General features: G+C 39.4%; 2 protein-coding genes across 4 annotated transcripts in view; both read right to left on the reverse strand.

Moving 5' to 3' along the window:
* The window catches only part of LOC311289216 (tripartite motif-containing protein 16-like), a 696,468-nt gene that overhangs the window by 301,922 nt on the left and 368,823 nt on the right, over window positions 1-25,723 (reverse strand). The gene's annotated exons all lie outside the window — the stretch shown is intronic.
* On the reverse strand, window positions 4,042-16,135 carry LOC311289213 (guanylate-binding protein 4-like). Of its 3 annotated transcripts, none has more exons than XM_084407034.1 (10): window positions 16,070-16,135; window positions 9,954-10,146; window positions 9,728-9,855; window positions 7,154-7,263; window positions 6,653-6,843; window positions 6,212-6,454; window positions 5,823-6,103; window positions 5,386-5,598; window positions 5,172-5,274; window positions 4,042-4,751 (listed from the first exon to the last, which is right to left on the reverse strand). In XM_084407034.1, exons 2-10 carry the CDS (start codon window positions 10,126-10,128, stop codon window positions 4,309-4,311), a joined length of 1,887 nt encoding a protein of 628 aa, XP_084263160.1. In that variant the 5' UTR covers window positions 10,129-10,146; window positions 16,070-16,135; the 3' UTR covers window positions 4,042-4,308. The 3 variants fall into 3 exon arrangements, with proteins under 3 accessions (XP_084263160.1, XP_084263159.1, XP_084263161.1); XM_084407033.1 differs by lacking the exon at window positions 16,070-16,135 and adding an exon at window positions 10,815-10,849; XM_084407035.1 differs by lacking the exon at window positions 16,070-16,135 and adding an exon at window positions 10,289-10,358.

Here is a 25,723-nt window from a genome sequence, read left to right on the forward strand (position 1 = left end):
ATTCAATACCCTAAGATCTATAATGGGACGCAACCCACCATCCTTTTTTGGAACTATGAAGTACCGGCTGTAGAACCCGGAATCCCTCTGCTTTAAGGGCACATATTCTATAGCCTCCTTAGCTAAGAGAGTCTGAACTTCATCTTCCATCACCTGAGCCTGATCAGGAGATACCAATGTGTGAATGACGCCACTAAACTTAGGTGGTCTAAACTGGAACTGGATTCTGTATCCCTTCTCAACTGTATTCAGGACCCACTGAGATATATTTTGAAGACCTTTCCAGGTGTCTAAATAATCTACTAGTGGAATCAGTCTCTCAGGACTGACCTCAGGTGCTATATTCACATCTGTATTTCTTTCCTTATTTTTGTATTTATTTTTATTTTCGGTGACCTGAAGCAGTTTTCTGGCAGGAGCTAACCGAATCATTTTTTCTACAGGCCTCGTGAGAGGTAGCGAATGTTCTAGCCCACTAGATGTTATAAAAATATTCTGTGTGATACATTCGCTGGAACTCGATGCGTCCCGAGGCGCACTCGGCGGCGGGAAGCAACATCGATTTCCTGAGGGCTCCGCGGAGCGAAGTTTTAAAAAGCCCACGCGGAGGGGGATGCCCTCAGAGGCCTGGGTGTCCCGTCATGGCCTCTTAGCCGAGGCCTTCTTCGCCTGAATAACAGTCCTCAGATCTGTTTTCGGCTTAGAAGACCTCGACTGAGGGTGTTGCTTCTGTCTCCAGGCCCCTTGGGGGGGAGCACGAGAAGCAACACTCTCCTTCTGCCTCAGCAGGTGTGAGGAGCTGGCGGCGGCCTCGTGGGACTGCCCCCTGGCAGCAGACCCACGAGACCTGGAACGACGGCGGGGGATAAGCTCTTTGAATGCGGCTGACTGTCGTTTCGCCTCCTGAAACCTCTCGACGACCTGGTTGACTCCGTCGCCGAAAAGGCCAGAAGGCGAAACCGGGGCATCGAGGAGACAAGCCCTGTCCTTGTCCCCGATGCCCGACAGGTTCAGCCACAGGTGTCTCTCCGTAGCTACCAATGCTGCCATGGAGCGGCCGATGGCGCGGGCCGTCTCCTTAGTAGCACGGAGAGACAAGTCAACCACTCGACGCATCTCCCTGATGTCGTCGAAGGCGACCTCCCCGCTGTCGTCCACCTCTTTAAGGAGGTCGGCCTGGTATGCCTGCAACAGCCCCATCGTATGCAGACAACTACCAGCCCGACCTGCCGCCATATATGCCTTTCCCACCAAGGCCGATGTTGTACGGCAGGGCTTGGTGGGAAGCGTCGGAGCCCGCAGGGATGATGCAGCGTCAGGGGAGAGGTGCGACGCAAACGACTCTTCAACCCTGGGCATCATCCCATAGCCCTCCTCCCTAGCACCCAATATATTAGAATATAAATGAACATTGGGGCCAGATATACGTGAGGAGAAGGGCTTATTCCACGATCTCGACACCTCAGTGTGGAGATCGGGAAAAAATGGCAGGCTCCGACGTAGAGGCTGTGACCGAGGCTGCAGGAAGCGCTCATCGAGTTTGCTTTTTACTGTCGCTTCCTGCACCTCAGGTGGCCAGTCAATTTTTAATTTATCAACTGCTCTGGTCACAACCTCTAGCAGCTCCTCAAATGCGGGGGAATGGATTGATGTTTGATTTTCACATTCCCCCGCGTCGATGCTCATGCTCTCCAATTCCTCAGAACCAGAGAGTTCGAGCATCGGTCCCGCTACCGGGGCGGAAGAAGCCGCAGCGCGGGCTTCCGCACCCTGAGCGGAACAACGGGAACTAGCTTCAGAATGCTGAGAAAGGGCCAAAGCCGTCTCAGCATTATCCACTAGATCCCGCTGCGATCCCCATGAATGCAGACGCCGCGCTGCCTCAACAGACGCGGGACCTGATCCACGAGGATCGCGGGGCTGGCCGGACTCACTGAACATAGCTCGCCGGGAGCGGAGCGTTCTCAGGGGCATGATTTCACAGTTAGCACAGACAGCGCCCTCGAGCGCTGCCTGTGCATGCTCCACTCCCAAACAAACTACACACAGCGAATGTGTGTCACCCTCGGCGAGAAAACGTGGGCAAGGGGACGCACATTGTCTGAACTGTTTTTTCTCGGCCATACTCATACCACTTTCAATAAACTCTTTCCAATATAACGTGACAAACAACACCAAATAAGACAGACAAGTTGTACATAGAGCGCTTGCTGAAGACCAGAAGCTAACACTTCCTGGTTCCTGTGACCGTTTTATAGCTTCCGGATCACCGTCACATGCGACGTCACGTGTGACGTAATGACGTTGCACCAATCAAGATTGGAATAGTTGTATAGTAGACTTCAGACGCGTCATGCCGAGGGCATTCCCCAAAGTATCGAGTATCGATGCAGCGGGAGTTCCCTTTACGAAAGGGAACAAACGATTAATGAATGAATTTAAAAACACCCACCTCGTAATAATCAAGTGGTTAAATTTACCTACCCAATGGTAGACCGCTAGACCCACAGAATACTCAAGTTACTCACAGTCTCGTTCACAACAGGCAAACCGCAAAAGTATCGGTGTTCCATCTGGCCAAACACATAAGCTGCACTATGACGGAAACATAGGTTACCGAGAATCAAACCAGAACTAACAGTAGTCCGTTAGAATGAACCTACCTGTGATGAGGACAGCCTGCACCCAAAAGCAACGTTGCACAAAGCACCCTAGTCTGGGTAAAACATATACATTCCCACATTAATAGTGCATGTATACTAGCAGCAACATTACCCAAACAGCTAGGTACATACCTCCAGCAGAGATGCGCGTGCACACCCAAACAGAGGCGATAGTGACAATGACGCATACCCAAGGTGGCCTGAACTCCACCTTAAATAGGACAGGGATGGCTGCCGATAGGCTGTCACACCCATCACTCACCACAAATAATAGGGGCGGAATCTTAACCCGCCCTGCCACATTTACATTATTTGTTAAACCATGGTATTAATACAAACTACACAATAGTAAGAGCTGAACTGTTGCTTCATTTATCCAATTTGGAAAAAGTGCTAATTTGGAATTCCACCATTGAAAAAGTGGGCCGGTCTTGAGCCTGAAACTCCCGGGCTGAAAAGTGGCCCCACTCCGGCCCTGTCTCAACTCCTCCCCTGAGAATTTTTTTTTCTCTTTGTAAACTTTGCCGTCCTGAAAAGTTCTGTACTCTTTACAGTTTTCACTGTGCAGCTGAACTCTGTGGTTCTGTACAATGCTGCCCACTACATCTCTTCTTTTCAAGATCTGCTGCAAAGATTGTAGTATGGGTATATACTGATAGGTTTTGTTTTCTTTTAAACCAAGAATGTATCCAATTGGGTCTACAACATGAACATTGTCTTTGTAATACCTCTTGCGCTGGTAATCAGAGTTAAGAGGACCACCCTTGCCAATAGCTTTGAACAAAGTGTTAGATGCTGAGGCTGCTGAAGCAATTTCCTGTACAACTGCCTTATCAACAATAATGTTATGGCTCTGCAACACGTCCTGAATATTTTTAATCGAGAGGGGCACCGATGCAGATGTATGCAAAAAATGCAATTCCTCAAAAAATTCATTGAGTACAGTAGCTGGCACATAACTAACATGCTCTAATTTCAACAATGCTGCAGCAAAATTTGTCAGAATTATTTTTGACAAGTCTAATACTACAGAATCACTGCTTTGAGTAACACTGACTGTTGCATCTACAGTACACGTATCGTCATCCTCCAAATTGTCATCTTGCAAGTCCTGAGATTCCCCTGCAGGTTTAAGTCATGAGTTAGTCATGTTGATCTTGAAATATTTGTATAGTTTAGTGGGGCATACATATGGCACAATTTCATTGAAGAGAAATTGACAAATCTAATTACCTCATTATTTGTCTCAGTTACTTGTCTGAATATTGATAGTTAGTTGTACTCAGATTTTAACCACTCCTCTGCCACGTACAGTATACACAAGCGCACACACACTGTTTATTTTTTACAAATACCATCTGTTTATTTGATGCTTACTTGGAATGCCAGATAAAGTTGAATCACTAATTAAGCTTATTTGTCACTGTTTATAATTACTTAGCAATGTCAAATATACATAATTATGATAGATCATGGATCATTTACACTGGACACACAAAACATACTAAAATGGAATGTAATTTTCCTAATCTATCACTGAAGTTTGTGCGAAGATAAATTGTTAGATTTTATATACTATATAATATATATATACTGTGATTTCACTCTGCAATTATATGCCTCTGATAAGTAAATTCTGATGATTTCACAAGATACAACATCCGTCTGAAGAGCCTGTATTCATCTCCTGTATGGCCTCCATCTGTTCTCTGCTTTGCTGCATCATCACAGCCATAGACTCCTCATGTGTCTTGTTGGAGTTGTCTAACATCTCTGCAAACTCTCTAGCTCTATTACTCTCAGCTTCAGCATTCTGTCTCTTGAACTCTTCCATCTCCTGGCTCATCCTGTCTGCCTTCTCCTCAAAGCCTTTCTCCAGCAGAGCAGCCTGCTCCCTCAGTTTACTGTCCATGGCACGTTTAGCCTCCTCTCTCTGGAGCCTCATCTCCTTATCCATCTTCTCCATCATCTGTCTCATCCTCTCTTCGTTACTCCGTCTCTCTGCTTCCATCTTCTCTTCAAGTTGTCGCTGCTTCTCCTCTTTAGCTTTGATTTCCTGCTGCAGGAGGGCTGCTTTCTCTGTTTCCTCTGGTCATTCATTGACAAAAAGAAAAAAAGGGAGAGATGTATTATAGAGACTCAAACTATGTGATTAAGAGTCTATTCTGGAGTAAGACATAAGATATTGATTTAATATATGATTCACATACTAATACACCTTTTAAGAGGAACACTTCCTTCCACTTTCAACTTCCAAAGAGATCATTTTCATCTAAGTTGCACTCTTTTCAAAAACATGGGCTGCAGTTGTTATTGCAGGGTGCAATTCTTGGACCCTTGAAACAGCTTGTACCAAAATAAGAGGCTATTACTTCATCTTGTCCATGTGTCCTTCAGTGTCCAGCAGCACTCTCACAAGTACCTAAACCTTTGAGCACCTCTTTCACAAGGAGTCTGGTATGAGCTTACAAACACGGAAAATGGGATTTAAAGGTTTAAGACTCTCACCCTTAATAATTTTTTCCTTCTCTGTCAGTTTTTTGTCAGCCTGCAGAATTGCTTTTGATTCCACAGACTTCTGCTTCAGAAACTCCTCCAGGACCTCTTCAGCCTATTACATACAGACACATATAGAAAAACAATGGATAATTATGATGATGATCATATTTCTGAAATGTGCAGTATGTGGATAGAAGTGTAATAAGTGTAATATGGGCAATACCTTGACTTCTTTATTGGCCTGATTTTTATAATTCTTCACAGTGTCCTCCAGATCCTTGCAGAAGAGATCATAGCCACCAGGTTTGGCATAGAAACCCTGCTTGAGGTTTTCTGTCATTGTTTCCGAGAGAGATGACAAGAGATCCTCACATCGTCTCTTTGAAGCTTGTTCGTTTTGGCACAGGTATCCATCAAAGAGTTTATTAATGTTTTCCTAAAAAAACACAACATGCACCAGAGATTTCATCTACGTATACTCTGACATCTCTTCATATCATTGAACCCCAGGAGAGGACTTTGAAATAATCACACTGATTATTGGGTTTGTATTATGAACCAACAAAGGGCCAGAAGAGAGATTACATTTTTCAGTTGGTTGCCCAGTGTTACTGAGTCAACAGTTCACCACATCATCCTAAATTAAGAGATTCGGTCTACCTCTAGAGATTTCAGGTACTTCCCGTCAGTGTCCCTGAAGGAACGCTTCATGAAGGTTTGTGTCGCCAAGTTGCTGAGACGTTGGTGTTCTGAGGACACATCCTTCAGTTCCAGAGGGAAAGAGTCCTTCAGCTTCTCCATTTCACTCTTGTAAACCTGAAGCCCCTCCTTCACTGCAGCCTCATTCTCAATCATTGACATGGCGATCACAGCATTCTCCAGACACGGCACAGCCCCACTGGAGATGGTGTCCACATACATTTTCACCAAATGACTCAGAACTTCAGAGAAGAAAAGAAGTCAAACAACATGATACGGGAAAGGTATTGAAGGATAGACAGTCATCTGTAAGTACATGCAAACTCTAAACAGATTTATTTTTGAGTAACCTCTGCCAGTGACTGTGATTCCATCCTTCAGCTTCTTCACATGGCTCTCGTCAAAAACAAAATTGCAGAAACGATCTGTGACCTCCAGGAACTCAGAGGAAAGATCAGCAGGATCCAAGCTATCCAAACGAGACACATTCTCTGGGGCGGTTGGAAACGGGAAAGTGAAGCACGTCCTGGAAGGGAAGAATTTTTGGATGCACTCCCTGGGCAAGTTGAACTCCATCACTTTTTTTGATGTGCCTGAAACAAATAAGCACATGCTGTAGCTCCTCTCAATTCAAGTATTATTAAACCATAAGTATTATCCAATAAATTATGAATTTTAAAAGAGTAAAACAAAAGATCTGTTGACAAAATCTAGTCACACAAACTCCTTATGATTATGATAGTGATTGTGAGGACTCTTAAAATAATTTTTCTGTACTATTATTAAATTACCATGTTTGAGCTTCAGAGCAAACTCTAGGTACTCATTCTCTGTTGCGTCTTTGCCATCGATCTTTCGCTCGAGGGTGAAGTCCCTCACAGCCCAGATGAAACTAGGGAAGAACTTCACAAACTCGCTTGAATCGTCGGCATCCTCATCTGATGATTTGACCTTAATGCACTCTGTTAGTTCAGTAACATATCTGACAGTTTGTTTAGGTATGAACACAAAGAGACTGTCAAACAACACAATTTATAGTCTAACAAAAGTTTGTCATTCAATGAAGTACTAAGCAAATTCTCAACACCGGTGCTAAATACTTTAATATCTGTATTCATAGCCTAGCTATGAAGGAAGCAGTTAGAGGTAGATAAGTAGGTGTAGTTTTAGGTAAGTAGATTACAAAAAGGGATGTCTCCTTGTTTTGAATACTAAGTTGTGCTGTATTTGTTCTCATTTGTAAAAACATCAGCTAAATTACATAATAGTTATCTAGACTGTCAGAAGGATACTGTAGTTCCTCTACAGCCCTGTTGTCAATCGTCCCTCGACTGTTGTAGACCAAAGTGCTGCTCAGTAACACAGCCAGACAGAAGATGTTAGTGTCATGCTTTGAGTCTCCCTGAGAAAGAGAAAGACAATCACTGGAGATTAATCTCAAAGAAAGCTGCTCTATATAACAGTGTTAAATCAGTGCAAATTAGTCTTTAACCCTCTGGGGTCTGGGGTGTTTTTGGGGTCCTTGAGATGTTCTGACATGCCCTGACATTTGTGCTTTTTTCAGTTGCTTATAAACATATTAATAGCAAAGGTGTAATTACACTCTTTGTACACTGTAAAAACAGGGCTATCATAATATGTGAGTAACATAAATGTAACATGAATTTTTGAGAGAATAATGTTTATGCATGTTTATTGAAAAAACTATAAACTAAAGTTTCTGAAATAAGGCTACAAAACACATACTAAATATGTGTTCACAAGACTTTTGACTAATGGATTAAAGCCCTGCATTTCAGTCCGAGCCCGACGGGCCCCGACTTTTTCACGCCCCTAGGGCCGGGCTTCGGGCCAATTTTCACATCACAGTTCACATGCGGCCCGGGCCTCGGGCCTTTTTTGGGTTATCCTTCTTTTTATATTTTTAGACTTTAATAATAAAATAAAAGTTGACTTCGACGATAGAAAAACAAACAGACATTTCATAACCTCATAACTTTCATAATCTTATAATTACACTGACATATGATTGACATGACAGTTTCACGCACGCACACACACACACAGAAGGTTTCCCGTCAGCGCAACCAACGATTCACCTCACGTGCAAATAATGGAGAATATTAAGAGAAAAATCGCAGAGTGATAGAAGAGGACTGGGTTAAAACCTTCAACTGTGGATGCTATTCTTTTTCTCCACGTTGCTCTGTAAGAGACTGTTCTAACTTTTCGTTTGATTGGACTTTATTTTCGTTTAACTGTTGGAAACTACTGGAAAAAAGAATGGCCATGTTCTGTGGTGCATTTTTTAGGTAAGATAACCTGCAAGTTTGTTTTTGATTTATTTAATTTAGTTTGTTTAGATTGTAGGCTATTGCTCATTTCGTTTGCGAACGCTGTTGCGAGCAGCCTGAGCCTGCCTCAGTATTTAAAAAAAAAAAATGTTTTACTCACTGTGGTTTAATAAATAAACATTAAACTAACTGTCTGTATGATGTGCTTGAAGTGTTTTATATTTATGTATATCAAACATGTTTTACTCGCTGTCGGCTTGGCTGCTTGGTCGTCATAAAAAAAATGCTCGGAATTTTTTCTTAATTAACTTAATAAAGAAATGAAAAGAAAAGAAACATAACTAACAAGAAAAGAAACATAACTAACAAAACTGACCTATTTTAACGGCTGCAAATAGGACAGAAAAAAAAAAAAAAGGCTCGGGTCGGACTCGGGCTGAAAATTCTGATGAGCTGTCGGACACGGGTCGGGCTAGGGCCTGAGCATCTCGGGCCAGGGCCAGGCTCGGGCTTAGATTTGAGGCCCAGGGCTCTATAATGGATGTCGTCGCCTAGAGTTCTTTTCTTCAAAATGATGTGAAAATCATCCTGCCTAATCATTCACATAAAACAATACATTGATTTAAATTTTGTAAGACACTTTATGTTTGGAAAGGCAATATGTGCAGGGGATGATCCAACACCATCATGAATAATAAGTGGTTCACACCTGGGGAGACAATGGCCTACATAATGGGGCTGCATACATAATGAGCCATTCATTCAAGTGTGTCACTGAGCCACAAGAAAGAATGCAAGAGTAATATATATATATATATATATATATATATATATACAGGTCCTTCTCAAAAAATGTGCATATTGTGATTAAGTTCATTATTTTCCATAATGTAATGATCAAAATTAAACTTTCATATATTTTAGATTCATTGCACACCAACTGAAATATTTCAGGTCTTTTATTGTTTTAATACTGATGATTTTGGCATACAGCTCATGAAAACCCAAAATTCCCATCTCAAAAAATTAAACCACATTAAACTTAATACGCTAAAATGAGGGTGACTGACATCTCTCTCTTTTCATACAGATTACAAAAACAGAGAATATTTTATTTAGTTTTGAACTAGATCATTTAAAAGTACACACTTGAATGATTACAAAGATATCTTGCTCATGCCTGGGTGAATAGTATTCGCTGAGTTTTGTTTAAGTTTAGAGACGTGCTCCAAAAAAAACTTCACCGAGACGGACAGGCAGAAAGCACACCCTGTTTATTTTCTTTATTTTACCAAAACACAAGTTTTTTTTTCACTTAAAGTGGACAGTTTATTTTTTCTCATTTCTTAAGTCTGTATGACCATAAATGATGGAGTATTTTGCTGCTATGTGAAAAAAATTGAGCAAAACGCGCCGGCGCGTTTGCCGACCTCAGAAGGTTAAGTTGGGTGACCAGACGACCCATTATTCCTGGGACACTACCATATTTCAGCTCTATTTTTAGTATCCTGACTTATTATGCGAAAATCATGTTTTGTCCCACATTTTTCAGTATTTTGGTTTTTACGTCACCTTGTCCACGTCTCCGAGTCCCTCAGTGTCCAGCAGCACCAGAGTGGTTCCTGCTTTAGTGGGGTGAGACACGCACCACATCCAGATGCCCTTCGTCTTGGACTCAATGGTGCTGCCCAAGGCAAATCCTGATAATGCCACACCAAAAAAACAAAGACTTGTATGCATGTAACTGCATGTTGTTTCTCTCAAGCTTTTGAATCCTACCAGCACTGCCAGCTCTAACCTGTTTGTTTCCCTGCGAGGCGATTCATCAGGTAGGACTTCCCGGTGCGGTAGAGACCCACCACGGCCACCACCACCACTGGCTCCTGGATCTGCTGCAGGATCTGTAGTGCTGACTCCTGCACACACAGCTTCCCTTCTGACCCAGTGTCAATCAAGCAGACTGGTTTATCCATGATCACTGGAGAATACAGCTGTACAACAGATACACACATTTAAAATGCTAATAAATAAATAAATAAATAAATAAATAAATAAATAAAAGGCAGTGTACTAGAAGTAAAAAGTTAAGGTGAGTTGAGAGATATTCCAGTAAATCTACAGTACACAATACACTGATTCCCCAGATGAGCAGCTTTTTCCTTTTTCTGTTTGGGGAAGTTTGTGTAAAAGTGTTTCTCATGTCCTCTTAACACACACATACACACGTGGAAAAGAGAAACAGACAAAAGCCACCGAATATACTGACTTGTATACATTTATAAACATTCCAATATAAAACCACATCTTTCAACACATGCAGACATCCACAATCACATAATGCACACACACACACACACACACGTTCACCACAAAAGACACAAACACACTGAATGAGACAAAAATGCTGTAAGCTTTGTTTGGGTCCAGCTAAAATATCAGTTCAATTCAAACTCCTCTGGTCTATAACTTTACTGGGTTTAGTTGATGAACAAAGTCATTTGAAGCTGTAGCAAGACATGACCCTAAACTTTATCAAGACATGTCAGGGTGTAGAGATTACTCATACCTACTCATACACACACACACTGACCTAATGATATTTCCTATCAGTTGTAATATCAATACCCATGTAACCCATGGATGAAAGAACATCTCTTACCCTTTTGCTTTACTTAACTTCAAGTTGCTTGATCTGAGTTGTACACATGTTGTAGCTTCCTCACATTATATCTGTATATCTTAGACACTCCTTCAGGTCCGGCCTCTTAAAGCTAATTGGTTTAGAGTAAGTTAGGTGATTTCCCTGGTCTCTCAGTTTATCTCTGGTTATTCCAACTGACTTGCATCCACTTGTATTGACTGAGCAAATAGCAATGTGCAGTTTAACTCTGATTTCACTTTCAAAATCAGCAACTGCAACATGTGTTAGCAGATACAAGAATGTGTAACCACATTGTCATTGTTAATCTGTGGTGTGTCCCCCCCCCTCCCTAATGAAAGCCACTGGAAATTCCTAATGTGACTTAATCAGTAAAGATGCTGACAATGCAAAGGTAAGAGTCCAGGAAGCTCATTTACTCAACTTTCTACCGTAAAAATGTTCAATAAGTTTACTGTTCAATAAAATTATTGCATAAAGCCTTGATGCAAATATAAAACCTTGCAAGATAAACAACAACACATAACCTTGTGTCTTCAGCAAACACATGGAAAGAGTTTAGATTCTAAAGTCTCTTAAATAGCAGATTGCTGCCATGGCCTGACATGCTGAGCTAAGAGCTTGTTAGAGCTGTGATCAGTAAACCTCGTCTGTAGCAACTCGTGATAGCAGATCCTTTTAACGTCTTTAATAATCAAAAGAAGGTGAGGGGGTAAATTACTAATTCTCTGACGGATTCTTCCTCTAGAACAAGGTATAAGTTAATTTTCTGTGCTTTCAGCAGTGTTGACATATTGTTGACGAGTAAAAGACTAAGATGGGTTGAGAAATATTCCAGCATTTCTACAGCACACAACACCAGATGGGGTCTCATTTATAAAACTGTGCGAAGGATCCTTACTAAAAATGTACGTGCGCCCGAAACCCCAAAATGGTGTACGCCAAAAAATATTCAGTTTTATAAACCCTTTCGACTGCCAGAACCTGCGCAGAATTCACTTTATAAATTCCAGTCAGTGGAAGATTGTTACATTGCACATTACATTGATAAAAATCATTTAGGAGCCTATCCTTGCCTTGTTTTTGAATAAATAAATAAAATAGTGTAAAATATATTTTAGAGAAAGTTTTTTCTCAATCTTTTCCACTGGCCGAATAGTATTTTTAATTGATTTATATTTTTAATGGAAACAGATAGGCTAGCCCTTGTTGTGCATTATGTGCAAGAAAATATTTTCTCAGACAATCTGCAATTATCATGATAAGCAATTCTCTCTGTAGTTAAAACATTAAAACACAACATGCCAGAGGAAAATCTGCCGTTAGATAAATATGCGTCAGTTTCACAAAACGGCCCATTTAAGAATGGATGGATGTTTGCTTCATGTGATAGGCTTGGTGAGTGAAATTATATTTGTATTGTCTTTCTGTAAATGTATCATTTTCTTACAATTTTCTGTCTAAAAGTGACCAAAAAGACATTAAACTCCAGCTCACCATCGGTGTCGCCAAACTGCTCCACCTCAAAAACGTTCGTAAGGATGAGTCAGTTTGCGTGTGCAGGTGTGCAAATTTCCCCTCAAGTTTGTTTTTATAAATCACAACTTATGCGTTGGAAGTGGCGTACGCCTCTTTCAGGACCTGTTTTGTGTGTACGCAACGGTTATAAATGAGGCCCCTGGTGAGCAGGTTTTCCTTTTTCTGTTTGGGGGAGTTTGTGTAAAAGTGTTTCTCTCGTCGTCTTAACAAACACATACCGTAAATCCTCTAATATAGGCCCGGGCCTTTACTTTACTCAAGCGCATCGTGGCCCAGGCCTTTATTGGAAGGAGGCCAGAATTAGAGACAGGCCTTTATTTCTATTTGAGCAAAACGGACTACCAGTAGAATGAATAAGAAACGAGATTTTGTGTCTATTTGAACCTATAAAATACTAAGTTAATTTATTGAAAATGACCATATCACATTATTTGAAACAGTATTTGTGCCTGCTGTAGTAGTTACACAACAGCGCGCATCTGTGCATTCATTCATTCATTCATTCACACACACACACACACACACACACACACACACGCAATTAATTTTTAAACAGTCGTTTTGCTTGTACAGACACTATTGCGATTAGAACAAAGCAAATATAGAAATGACCTATTCCTCAACCGGATCCGTTGTTCCTCGAAATGAAAACGAGGTGAACCTGAAAGTGAACTTGAGGTGTGTGTTATCCAGAGGTGGGACAAAGTCATTGTTATGCAAGTCACAAGTAAGTCTCAAGTCTTTGCCCTCGAGTCCCGAGTCAAGTCGAGTCAAAGATGAGGCAAGTCCCGAGTCGAGTCAAAAGTCAAAGCCAACAAGTCTCAAGTCGAGTCCAAAGTCCTACCATTTTAGTTTCGAGTCATTTCAAGTCCTCTTACCACAGAAATAAAATGTATACAAATCATGTACGTCTGTAAGATTTGTATTTATTTAAACCTCTTTTTATACAATGACATTAATCAAATACAGTAAAAAACTGAAAATTTAATTTTCACAAAAAATGCTTGTATTTCAACAGCATATTGCACTAGAACAATGCACAGCATGCAGCTTCAGTCCTGTATTGTATTAACCTCATATTGCAAAACAGTTTAACTTTCAAATAGACATGGGTCGTTTTAGCCTAAACCTTTTTAAACATGTCATCAATAAAATCCTCACTCCTCAAAATTATCACTTCTGAAAAACTGGACCAACCTGATAATATAATTGGAATGCGTGTTGCAGTGCGTATGCGGTGCAAGACCAGCACGCGCAATAGTGCTTTCACATATGCTGCGTTTGCAGTGCGTGATCCGCGGCTGTACCACAAATACATACTCACTATTTGTATTTCAAATCCAGAAGTTATTAGCATCTTTTATGTAAAAAAAAAAATTGTCAGCATTGCGATTCTCTTTGTACACACGTATACACTCTTTAATAGACGTATTCACGTTTAAATACAATTTAAACAACGTATTATTTAATGCATTACTCTTATATAATTATATATTAAGTTGCTCAAGCAAGTGGTAAAATATTTAACCATGTTCTTATATTAAAATCGCATAGCCTACATTTTAAATTAAAACTTAAAATTGACAAAAACCGCAGACTCATACTCTTTCTTTTGCATAATTTAAATCTTTATACAATAAATCTCGCATGTCACAAAGAACTTGTTTTTCCACCTCCACGAATGAGACGAGTGTGTTCATTATGTTGCCTTGTTGAAATATGTATTTTCCCTTGTTTTAGGCTACCCCGGTCTTAACGTCTCAGCATTGCGATTCTCTTTGTACACATACACTCTTTAATAGACGTATGCACGTTTAAACACAATTTAAACAACGTAGGCCTATTATTCAATGCATTACTTCTACTTATATTAAGTTCCTAAAGCAAGTGGTCAAATATTTAACCATGTAGGCTACTTGTATAAAAAAACAGCCGACTCTCATGTCTTTTATTTTATATTTAAATTAATACAATAAATCTCGCATGTCACAAGGAACATGTTTTTCCACCTCCACGAATGAGACGAGTGTCGTTCATTATGTCGCTTTGTTGAGGTAAATTGTAGTTTTCCTTGCTTTACCCTGGTCTTAAAGTGAAAATAGTATTTAATTAAATACATTTATGGTGAGATTACTACATTTTATTTAATTAATCGCGTTTATGGTGAAATTACTAAATTTTTAGGTCAATCTGTGTTCATTTTGACCACGAAACATGCGCTGTCACTTTAATTCAGCGCGTGCAGCCCATGTGCAGCACAGCAGAAATAGACTCGGTGCGGAAACGATCGCGGCACTGCTGTATACGCACCGCAACTGGAACGGATCGACGGACTGCAACCGCATGCAGTGTGAAAGCTCTAACTGTTAACATGGGTACGGAAAAAAATACGCACCCGCTGGCGCATACGCACTGCAAACGGAGTTTGTGTGAAACGGGCGTTAGATGCTGTCGAATCAAAACAACGTGGGACTACAGTGATTGGATGTCGTGCAGGCAGCGCGCGCGCTCGCTGCATGAATACAGCTGGTGCACATTTTTTTCACAGATGCAGATAAACTGAGAGCGGTGTGGACATTTTTTTCCCCAGTTTTCATGGGAAGTAGCAAGTCTTCTCGAGTCAAAAGGCGCAAGTCCAAGTGAAGTCACGAGTCACTGATGTTAAAGTCCAAGTCGAGTTGCAAGTCTTTGTACATTTTGTCGAGTCGAGTCTGAAGTCATCAAATTCATGACTCGAGTCTGACTCGAGTCCAAGTCACATGACTCGAGTCCACACCTCTGGTGTTATCCAGCTGATTGTGGGTGTTCACAGGTTTGCGTGGATCGCCTCAGATTATTTGCGTTTGAATAGCGCGCGCTCTCCGTAATTAAGATCAAAGTCAACAGAATATTTTGAATCTTTTTTGCACTTATAAGAAAAAAAGCGAGCCTATCGCCGGCGCGATTGTCGACTCCAGGGGGTTAAAAAATGTATTTTCGCCAAAAATCCTCTTTGGCTCCGCAGCTGCCATGGAAAACAACGTTAGCCTACCGGTGACTGAAGTCTCACGTGCGAGTCAAGAGCGAAGTGATTGACATGACCAGGCTACCATAGCTATGGCTTGGATTCGTTAGCAAACATTGCCCAGAAAAACGTTGTATCTAATAATAGCCCCGGCCACTATTAGAGACCGGTCTTTATTTATCTCCGCCAACAGCGAGACCGGCCAATGTTAGAGACCCGGCCGGTAATGGAATACAGGCCAATATTAGAGGATTTACGGTACACACGTAGAAAGAGTTACAAACAAAAGCCACAGAATTTACTGACTTGTATACATGTATAAACATTCCAATATAAACTACATCTTTCAACACATCCAGACATCCACAATCACATAATGCACACATACACGTTCACCACAAATGACACAAGCACACTGAATGAGACTAAAATGCTGTAAGCTTTGTTTGTGTCCAGCTAAAATATCAGCCCCAATTCAAACTCCTCTGGTCTATAACTTTACTGGGTTTAATTCATGAACAAAGTCATTTGAAGCTGTAGCAAGACATGGCCCTAAACTTGATCAAGACATGTCAAGGTGTAGAGATCACTCATACCAACTCAAAAGTATCCCCCCCCCACACACACATTTATACATGGCTTATGGTGACTCTCCCTATGTGTAATAGCTTTTAACCTGAGCTAACAATATTTTCGAAGGTACATCACTTACTCTTTTGCTTTACTTAACTTCAGCAGCTCGATCTGAGTTGTATACATTTTGTAGCTTCCTGTCATTATATCTGTATATCTTAGACACTCCTTCAGGTTCGGCCTCTTAAAGCTAACTGGTCTAGAGTAAGTTAGGGGATGTTCCTGGTCTCTCAGTTATCTCTGGTTATTCCCTGACTGACTTACATCCACTTTTATTGACTGAGTAAATAACAATGTGCAGTTTAACTCTTGGTTTCACTTTCAAAATCTGCAACTTTATCATGTGTGAACACGAAACTTGGAGTCTTCCCAGAATGAGTAACCACATTGTCGTTGTTAATGTGTGGTGTTTTTATTTTTCTCCCTCCAAATGAAACTGACTGGGAATTCCCAACAATATCTGACTTTCTCCTGGGTATCAGATATCATTGGGGAAATATGTTTACCTCTGTGACTCAATCAGGAGAGCCTGATGCTAAAACAATGCAAAGGTCAAGAGTCCAATGTCCAGGAAGCTCTTATACTCAAACACTTTCTACCAGAGAAATGTATTAGTTAGTTTGGATTAAAAATAAACCGTGCCGGTAGCAACTCATGATAGCAGATCCTTTAATGGTCAAAAGTAGGTGAGGGAATGACTCGTTCTCTGTCAGATTCTTCCTCTAGAAAGGTATAAGTGAATTTTTTTGTGATTTCAGCAGTGATGACATTGAAAAAATAACATACAACTGTTCAAGAAGATATAAAATTAAAGCTAATGTAAGTGATTTTGGGGAGTAGATTTTAGCACAAATGTTAACTAATATCACTTTGTAGAAGCAATATATAAACTTTTTGTTTCTTTAACTACTATCAAAGTTTCTTGTTTAGTTTAGTTTAGTTTAGTTAGTGTGTGCTCCTCCTACAGGCAGTGGGGGAGTTTTGTTCTAAAGGCTTGTAGAGGATTGTGACAGTCATTGACCGTGAGACGTGTGTCAGCACCTCTGTAAACTAGATCATCTTTAGAATATGTTGATTTAATTGATTTGATTTTACAATCATTAAAAAAATCAGGGCTCTTCGGATTCCATGCATAACTTTATTACCGTATAAACAGTATTACAGCGCCATATAACTTTACTTGCTTTATAGCTTAACTTTACTTTTTTTCATAATTGCTGAACCTTTGCAACATTGGCATTTTATTACTGTGAAGCATCTGTATTGTATAAAGCACCATATAAATACATGTGATTTGGCAATTATCACTTGCAGCAAAACATCCACACATAAACTCACAGAAATGTCCACTCCTCCTGCTCGTATTATATTATTATACCAGCTTTACAACATTACCAATCATCTGGGCCTCTGATTATTAAACATCATATTGTTGCCTTACTTTGGTCAGTATAATCCGATTTTTACAGAACATGAAGATCCTCATAAATAAATATATTTGAGGAGTGTAAAGGGGAAAACATTTTATGCCAGGTATAAAATATCACAAGAAATTAACAACACTAGCTTTTTTGCTTTTAATATTATCTAACGTAGTGCCATCTTGTTTAATTTCTTTTATAAAATGTCCACAATTTGGCTTAGCTTCAGCCCATTTCTTCACATCGTGTTATTTTCCAAGTGAAATAAAAAGTTGTACTTTTGGAATCAATGGAATCCTGTACAAAAAAAATATGACATCATACAGATCAATTTGTATTAATGTTAGAAATGAAATTAGAGACGTTCAACCAAAAAAACATTGAATAAACACATTCAAAGAAAAGATGGATCAAAGATTATTTAGCAACCCCACAATTCCACGCTAGTCTTCCGTCAAACTGCTCCGAGACACGAAGGTTGAGATCCAAACGCAGCTTTAATTAACCCTTTAGAACCTGAAGCTAAAATAGGTGTTTTTCACATAATTAGATTTTTTGACTGTAAAATTCTAAAACAATGTGCTATCTTCATGTGGAAGGTGTCATCTTTTTCAGAAAAAGATAAACTTTCAACAAATTACAGTTATTGACCATTATTGTGTGTAGTGATTTTGTAAATAGAAATTGTTTAAAAAACGAGAGTAAATTTACTGATTTTTATTTAGAAAAAAACAGAAAAAAATCATGAACGAAAGAAACTAACACTTTAACGTTGAAAAATGAACTATAATACATATATACATACATTCAAGTCTTTTTTGTGCCATTGGGTTGCAGAGTTTTCATTTAGGATGCTTTTTGTCATACACGCACACATACAAATGCACACATTCATAGGCACGCACACATACACATGCACGCACTACATGCTTAGATACGTGAAAGAGTAACGGCCATCCGCCTCCCAAATTTCATTAAAAATCATCCCAATCCCCTCTTCTGCTGTCTAAGACTTATTTCGTCATGTATTTGTTAGTTTCTTTTATTATTTTATGCAATCCAAAACACTCTGTTCAAATCCTTCCATCCCACGCTGCTGTCATTTGCAGACGGAAAGCATGACATTACCGTAATAAGCCGTATATTGGCGAAAAGCGCATGATGTCTACTTTCAGGAACTATTTGAATTATTTTGATAGTGCAAACGGTTGAAGAGTTACAGTGACATGAATACAGCTTGGTTGGCTGTGTCGTCGACGACACATCCGGTTTTAAAGGGTTAAGGGGCAATCCAGACACGTAGTCCAATATACAGGCAATAGGTCAAAACACAGGTAGGCCATCCAAACAAACAAAACAGGCTGGAGTCAGAGGCAAAAGAGTAATCCATGGAACAGGCAAGAAATCCAAAAACCAAGAGACATGAAACCAGCTCAGAAATGCAGTGCAACAACATACAAAACTTTGCAGTGAGTGAATGAGTGAACATGGTATAAATAGGCTGAAACTAACAGGGTGATGAGACACAGGTGAATGCAATCAGTGATGATGAGTCCGGGCAGTGAGTTATGGGAAATGTAGTTTGTGAGGGAGTGATATTAGTCTCAAGGGCACTCCAAGCTGGTGACCGTTACAACAGGGTAAATTCTGTGTAGAATTTTAAATGATAATTTTCCACTGAGTGTTTTCATATTTAGATGAGCAAAACACTGTTGAACATGGCAAATAATTTTTCTTTAATACATTTAACTTTTATCACCAATTTCCTTATGTCAAAGTTTTTGTTAAGGCTGCAAATTCCAATCCAGAAGAGGATTTCCTACGCTTGGACCCAAGGAGTCTGTAATATTTTTAATTTTTATGTTATATATGTATATCCCCCAGTTTCACAGACAAGGTTTAAGTCTAGTTCCAGACTAAAATGCATGTTTGAGCTGTTTTAACTGAAAGCAACTTGCACTGACAAATCTTAAAATACGTAAGTGCCATTGTATGTTTTTTATAAGGCATATTTATTAAATGTTCTAATTGAACTAAGTCCTAATCCTGGCTTAATATAAGCTCTGTCTGTGAACCCGGGCCTATATGTTATAAGCAAAAAAGTGTATTGAGTTGTTTGCATAGACTAAGATTAACTAAAAGTTTTCTTTTCTCATTATTAATAAATGTATTTATATAAAAGTTGAGAATTGTGGGGTTTGTTATTGATGATCATAATAGGTAACTGTAACATGAATCAAGGAAAATTATATGTGTAGATGTGTGTATGGTGTGACTGTATTTTATGGAAAATACTTTTGTTAATTGGATTAATTATATCTTAGTAAAATGATGTCTGCGCAACATCAATCTGATGTCTTGCAGCTGTATGAACATCTCAAGAACAATAAACTGTAAACAAGCATGAACAATAAACAGCTGTGCATAGTGAAACATAAAGCTCAATATAAGACACCTCATTATTTTTTTCTCTTTTCTAAAAAAAAACACTAACAGTCCTGTGAATAGAACAAACTTTTATCTCTAGGACTTCAGTACATAAAGTCCTTCAAATAGCCAGGAGTTTTAAAAATCCTCCTGGTCCTACTGATCTTCTGGGGAGAAATGTACTCCTCTCCTCCAGACATTTCTGACTTTTGACAGGGAAGTAACAGGCAGTGTATTAGGCTACAACCTATTATAATGCACTTTCTCTCAATCCAATGTGTCAGTCCCAGTTTTCCATTTTAATCAATAACTTGTACAATTTCATAAGGTCCCTTCCACTGGGGTGCCAGCTTCATGCGGCTCTCCACTGGGTTTTTAAACCACACCTCGGCACCTACGGTATAAGGCTGGTGATGCAATCCTTCATCATGGTATAGTGTGATGAGTGTATGAGTAGCCGCGTTTCCATTACCCTTCAAATTGCGCAAATTGAAATTGCGAATTGAAAATACGCCCAATGGAAACACATCAATTTCACAAAAACTCACAATTATTGAAAAAAATGATTGGTCTTTCAAGCAATTTGAAAAAGAAATATTTCACAAAACAATGCAACAGTTTTTGCGCATTTACAGGTCAGCTGACGTAGATGACGCAGTATGTTTGGATACGAGACAGAGTTCTTTATTAAATTAATATAAGACGAAAGAATTACAGGAATAATGGATTCTAAATACCACCAAAGAAATACCACAATCAAGACCTTGAAGCAGATCTGAGGGAGAAACACCCAGAAACACCTCATATGTGCCGCTCACAAGTATAAGGGTCGTTCCTTGCCATTAATGATTGGATAACACACATATGTGTCCTTTGATTAATAATAATGGCCAGTGCCGTGGCTGAGATATACATAAACCTACCAACGTCCGTTGCTATGATTTGTGGAATGACTTACAGCGAGAGGAAAAAATGTTAGTCGCATAACATCAGGTAGGGCCGTTACATAGTCAACGCATCGTTACGCATACGTGTCCGCAAGGCTACGCTTTGGCCGCCATTATGTGTCGATGCGTAGCCAAATGTGTCGTCCTAGTTTTTGATATGCGACGCGCCGATGCACGCAATAATATGCGTTGTCGGTGGGGGGCGACATTGCAAGTATTGTACATTAATTCAAGTATATTATGTTTACAGAAGAAGGTTTGAATACAATGGCGGGCAAAGAGGAAAAATTATGCGAGCTTATACGTATATGTATACATCCGCATTTATATGACAGTTCATCGCAATTACACTCCAATAAAATAGCGTTGGAAAATGCCTGGAGAGAGGTTGCAACCGCGATGAGAAAGACCGTAGATAAGGTGAAAACGGACTGGAAAAGTGCCCGTGACACATTTACTAGGGCGCACAAAAAGTGGAAGGTGGCGTGCAGAAGTGGTGCGGGGCAGCTAAGTTTCAGCTACCCAGAAGTATTGACTTAACTTAGCTGGTTGAGTGAATTCATAAAGCACAGGACTACAGAGTCAAATTTTACAGTATGTAAACAACGTTGTGTGTGTAGCCTATCTAGAAGTCAATGCTGTGTGCCCTTCTCGAGAGGCTGAAATAGCCTACGGCAGGAGAGAGAGAGATATGAGTGTGTGTGTGATTTCCTAAAGTACTGGAAATGTCTCTCCTAGTCCAGGCTTTGCATGGGAAGCACCAGAGACACAAACTCCCCATCCTGATCTCTTCTTCGGTTTAAAGGGCGAACATACCACCGCCTATCTCTGCGCTGCCTTTGTTGCCGCCGATGTGAAATCAGCAATAGGATGCACTCCTCTTCAGTTGCCATTTTGATCTGAATATCACGTGACCCGACTCTACTAATATCACCCGACTCTACTACCCCGTTGCGTGAGCGGTGTATTGCATTTTCACGCATCGCCCGTGGCGCTTGCGTCTGCTTGCGTCCACTGTTTAGACTATGAAAGGGAGCGCGTCGCTAGCGTTGACTATGTAACGGCCCTTAATGGAAACGCTGTCATTTCGTAATAGTTTTTTGTCGAATTTAAGACCTGTCTGCCGACAGAAGAGAGCCAGGATGAGGAGGAGGAGGCGTTTCCTTCTGACAACCTTCATCCTTACTTCATTAGCATCTCTTCCAATGGCCAATCATAAATCAATCCAAATCTAATAATTATAAGATTCCATGAAATGCCCACTAGATGGCAGCAAGTTGAGCACTGTTGTAAAGCAGGGATTCCCAAAAATGTTTAACTTACATCATTTTTTCTTGAAGTCCCCATGTGATTTCAATATGTTGTTAATTCTCTCATCTCAGTTGTCACATGACACATGACATGACATGATTGTTTTTATTTTAAATGTATTAAATTCTACATATTTATAATTATTATTAGCTTTTCATAAATGCACAAACCATAGTGTCACGAACTGCTCCAAGACACAAAGGTGGAGAAGTGAAACATGATAGTCTGGTGTGGAGTGCCCTCTGGTGGCTCTCAAGGGCACTCCAGCTGGTGAACGTTACACATAGTTTGGGAAACCAGTTGTAAAGTGTTACTCATTCAAGTGATAAATATGGATTAAAAGACTCAAGTGATTATGGAAAACAAGTAAATGAATTTATTAAAAGTGTAAAATAAAATGTGTGGTCATATACAAAAAAATTAAAAAAGAGAATTGTGTCCAGAATATACTTCATGAGCTCTAAACTCTCGGGAATAGCCACTTCTGAAGCATCATGTCAATAGACTTGTGATGACATTAAATAATTCAAAACAACACAGACATTTACAATGACACTGATGATGATGACAGATTCACCGACTGTCTCAGCAACTTTAGTGAGAGAGAATATTTTTTGATGACTTGCCAGATGTGTCTGACATTACAAAATACAGCCAACAGTCTACCTAACACTTTAAATAAACACATCTACTTGCTCTCAAAATGTTTAAGAACTGAGATGAAAACAGTTGATGGTGAGGAGTATGTGTATTTTGCCACACTGGAACATTTGCTCCAAAAGAAACTCACACAATCAAATTGCAGGTGAACGTATATGGACTGCAGTTATTCAGAAGTTCTCCAAAGCATCTTTTGGCTAATTTTAGGAAACGTCCCTTTGAAAGGGATCCATTTGTTATAGGGGTCTTTTGTGGAAACTGCAAACCACACAATCCTAATCAATATCTCCAAGACTTTCCTGAGGAGGTTTCCACTCTAGAACAAGGTTTCACTGTAGATGAGAGGACATTTCCTTTTGTCCCTGGACTGCTTTATTTGTGAAGCTCCAGCATGATCATTTATAAAACAAAGAGAGGAGCATGGTTGTGATGGTTGCACACGGGAGGGATCCTATGTGAGACAAAAGTAATGTTTCCTGAAACACATGCCACCCGGAGAACAGACGAGTCTGTGCAGAACTGTGTGATGAACTGTGTGAAATTTGGGAATGGTCGCACAATTTGTTCTTGACATGTTGCTTGTCTTGGTGTCACAACAAGATACTTTTTTTTGTGTGACGATTTTTGTTAAAATACAGACAGAGCTGCCTTAAGATCACAGCCAGAAAATCTTGTCAAAGTACATATCTTGTGGGTTTCCATGAAAGCCAAGGTCAGTTAGATCGCTGGAAAGCTACGAACATATGAGCCATAAAGTTACTAATATTTTGACATAATGTCTTCATTATAGTCTATTTCTTGTTTCTGTATTTCTGAATGTAAACCATAAAACCCAAACGATTATATGATTAATGATATTGTGGTTTAGTGTTTGAAAGAAAACAATTTAGAAGGTTACACTATTAAAACCAAGAGATACATTTTCCAAGGAAATAAGCCTATCTTAAATTTAGGGGTTTTATTTAGAGACACCATTTCATTTGAAAGTGAACGGCAGTGATCAGACGACATTTTGACGAAGCGGTCGAACGTCAATCACATACAGAGATAATCCTTACTAAGTTATAGGCTGTTTCTTAATGTTTCTTAAATTAACTCATTCAGAATAGACCAGTTGTGTTCATCGCTTCGCTTAATGTAGAATATTTTAGGGGCTGTTTACACGACACCATTTTCAACTAAAAACGTAAAAACTTTGTCTTTTGACCATTCATGTACACGACTACAGCGTTTTGGGAGCCTGAAAACACAAACTTTTGAAAATGGGATTCAAAGTGCAAGTTTTTGAAACAGTCTCCATGTAAACAACAAAAACGCAAATCTCTGAAGACGATGACGCCATGCTTTTGCATATTACCTGTTCAGTATATGGGTGATTCTCTGAATTGGGTGCCCTTCAAGTCCCCCAAACTTACTTCAAAGATTTTCAACTGAAGGAAATCACAAAATGCGTTTTAACGCTGTCAATTAGTAGAACCAGGTGCCTTTGCATTATAATGCAACACAATTGCTTTTTTTTATTTTAATTTAAAGATAATGGGTTGCCTAAGTAGTAGACAACAAGCATGTTTGCATGTCCTCACTAACCATCATTACATTTTCATTGAATATCAAACAAATAAAAAGTGCAATTAATACCAAAATGTTGCTGCTAATATAATCATATGTTGGTCTACTTTAAGTAAAATATACATATATATATATATATATATATATATATATATATATATATATATATAAATGCATTAATTATATATGAAATTGCAATATTTATAGGCTACACGTCCTCCAGTTTGTTTTCAACCCCGTCACGCCATACTATTTACCCCCCTATAAAAATAATGGATCAATCCCTGTGGCATCACATCCAAGAAGTGACATCACACAAGTCTCTTGAAGAACATGCTGCAAAGAAAGGCAAGTTTCAGTATCTTTTCTTACCTATATTTCATGTTTTTCACTGTCAGATTAAGATAGTCAGGATCAACATTTCAACTCTGTTATATGACTAAATGATAGTAAACAACGGTTTAAGAAGAATTAAATAATAATAATAAATAATAACATTTTATGATGTCCTAAATGCCATGTGGTGCTACTGTCTTAGCTAAGCTAACTGTCTTAGCTACTGTTAGCCAAAAACTTCAACCCTGTCACATTCAACCCCGTCACATTTTTTTATTATAACAGGGTTGAATCGTTGTGACAGGGTTGAATGTTTGACACTTCTTAGTAGATTACTCAATTGTAGACTTGTTGTATTGTAATGTGAACTGTCAGAAATAATCGATTATGGTATTTTATGTTCAGTATTTTCAGACATCCCAATGGCAAAAACAGCAGCAGAGAGGCAAAGACAGTACAGAGCAAGAAGGGATGCAGACACAGAGAGAAGGGAAACATATGTCAGGAGTGAGTGTGAAAGGTGGAAAAGGGACACAGAGATAGGAAAAAAGAAAAAAATAAGCAATCTGGGTGACAGAGCTAAACGACATAAGCGAAAGATGTGGAGGGATGCTAAAAAAAGACAGACGAAGAGGGAAGCTTTGAGGAATAGCGATACCCCTCCACAAGGTCCGGATGATCAAAATGCAGAGCAACCTAGATCTGGGTCCTCAAGGTCAGTTGTAAGGAGTTAATTTAGATTAGATGAAGTTGAGTAAGTTAGTGTGTGTTAGAGAGAGTAAGTGTATACTGTATCTGTAAGTGTATATAGGGGTTTGTCCATGTGAGATTTTAAATGTTGGCTGCAGTTTTGGTAATTATTTATTTTAATAATTTAATTTAATAATAATATTTATTTATTTATTTATTATTTATTTATAATAAATAATACTTTTTTTTTTTCAGGCAACATTTGGAGGGAAAGAAACAATCCCGAAGAGCAAGATACAAACTGCACAAAGAGATAGCACAACTCCAACATGCACTCACAAAGGAGAGGAAACTTAAAGAAAAGTTCAAAAA

This window comes from Rutilus rutilus, assembly GCF_951802725.1.
Source record: "Rutilus rutilus genome assembly, chromosome: 4".
In the NCBI taxonomy this organism is placed as follows: domain Eukaryota; kingdom Metazoa; phylum Chordata; class Actinopteri; order Cypriniformes; family Leuciscidae; genus Rutilus; species Rutilus rutilus.

Excerpts from the sequence above, each read along its gene's own strand:
- LOC311289213 (XM_084407034.1), bottom strand. The coding sequence starts at position 10,128 with ATGGATAAACCAGTCTGCTTGATTGACACTGGGTCAGAAGGGAAGCTG. Across the intron at positions 6,844-7,153 it reads AGGGCTGTAGAGGAACTACA|ATATGTTACTGAACTAACAG; the intron begins GTATCCTTCTGA and ends ACAAACTGTCAG. Across the intron at positions 5,275-5,385 it reads AGGCCAATAAAGAAGTCAAG|GCTGAAGAGGTCCTGGAGGA; the intron begins GTATTGCCCATA and ends TGTATGTAATAG.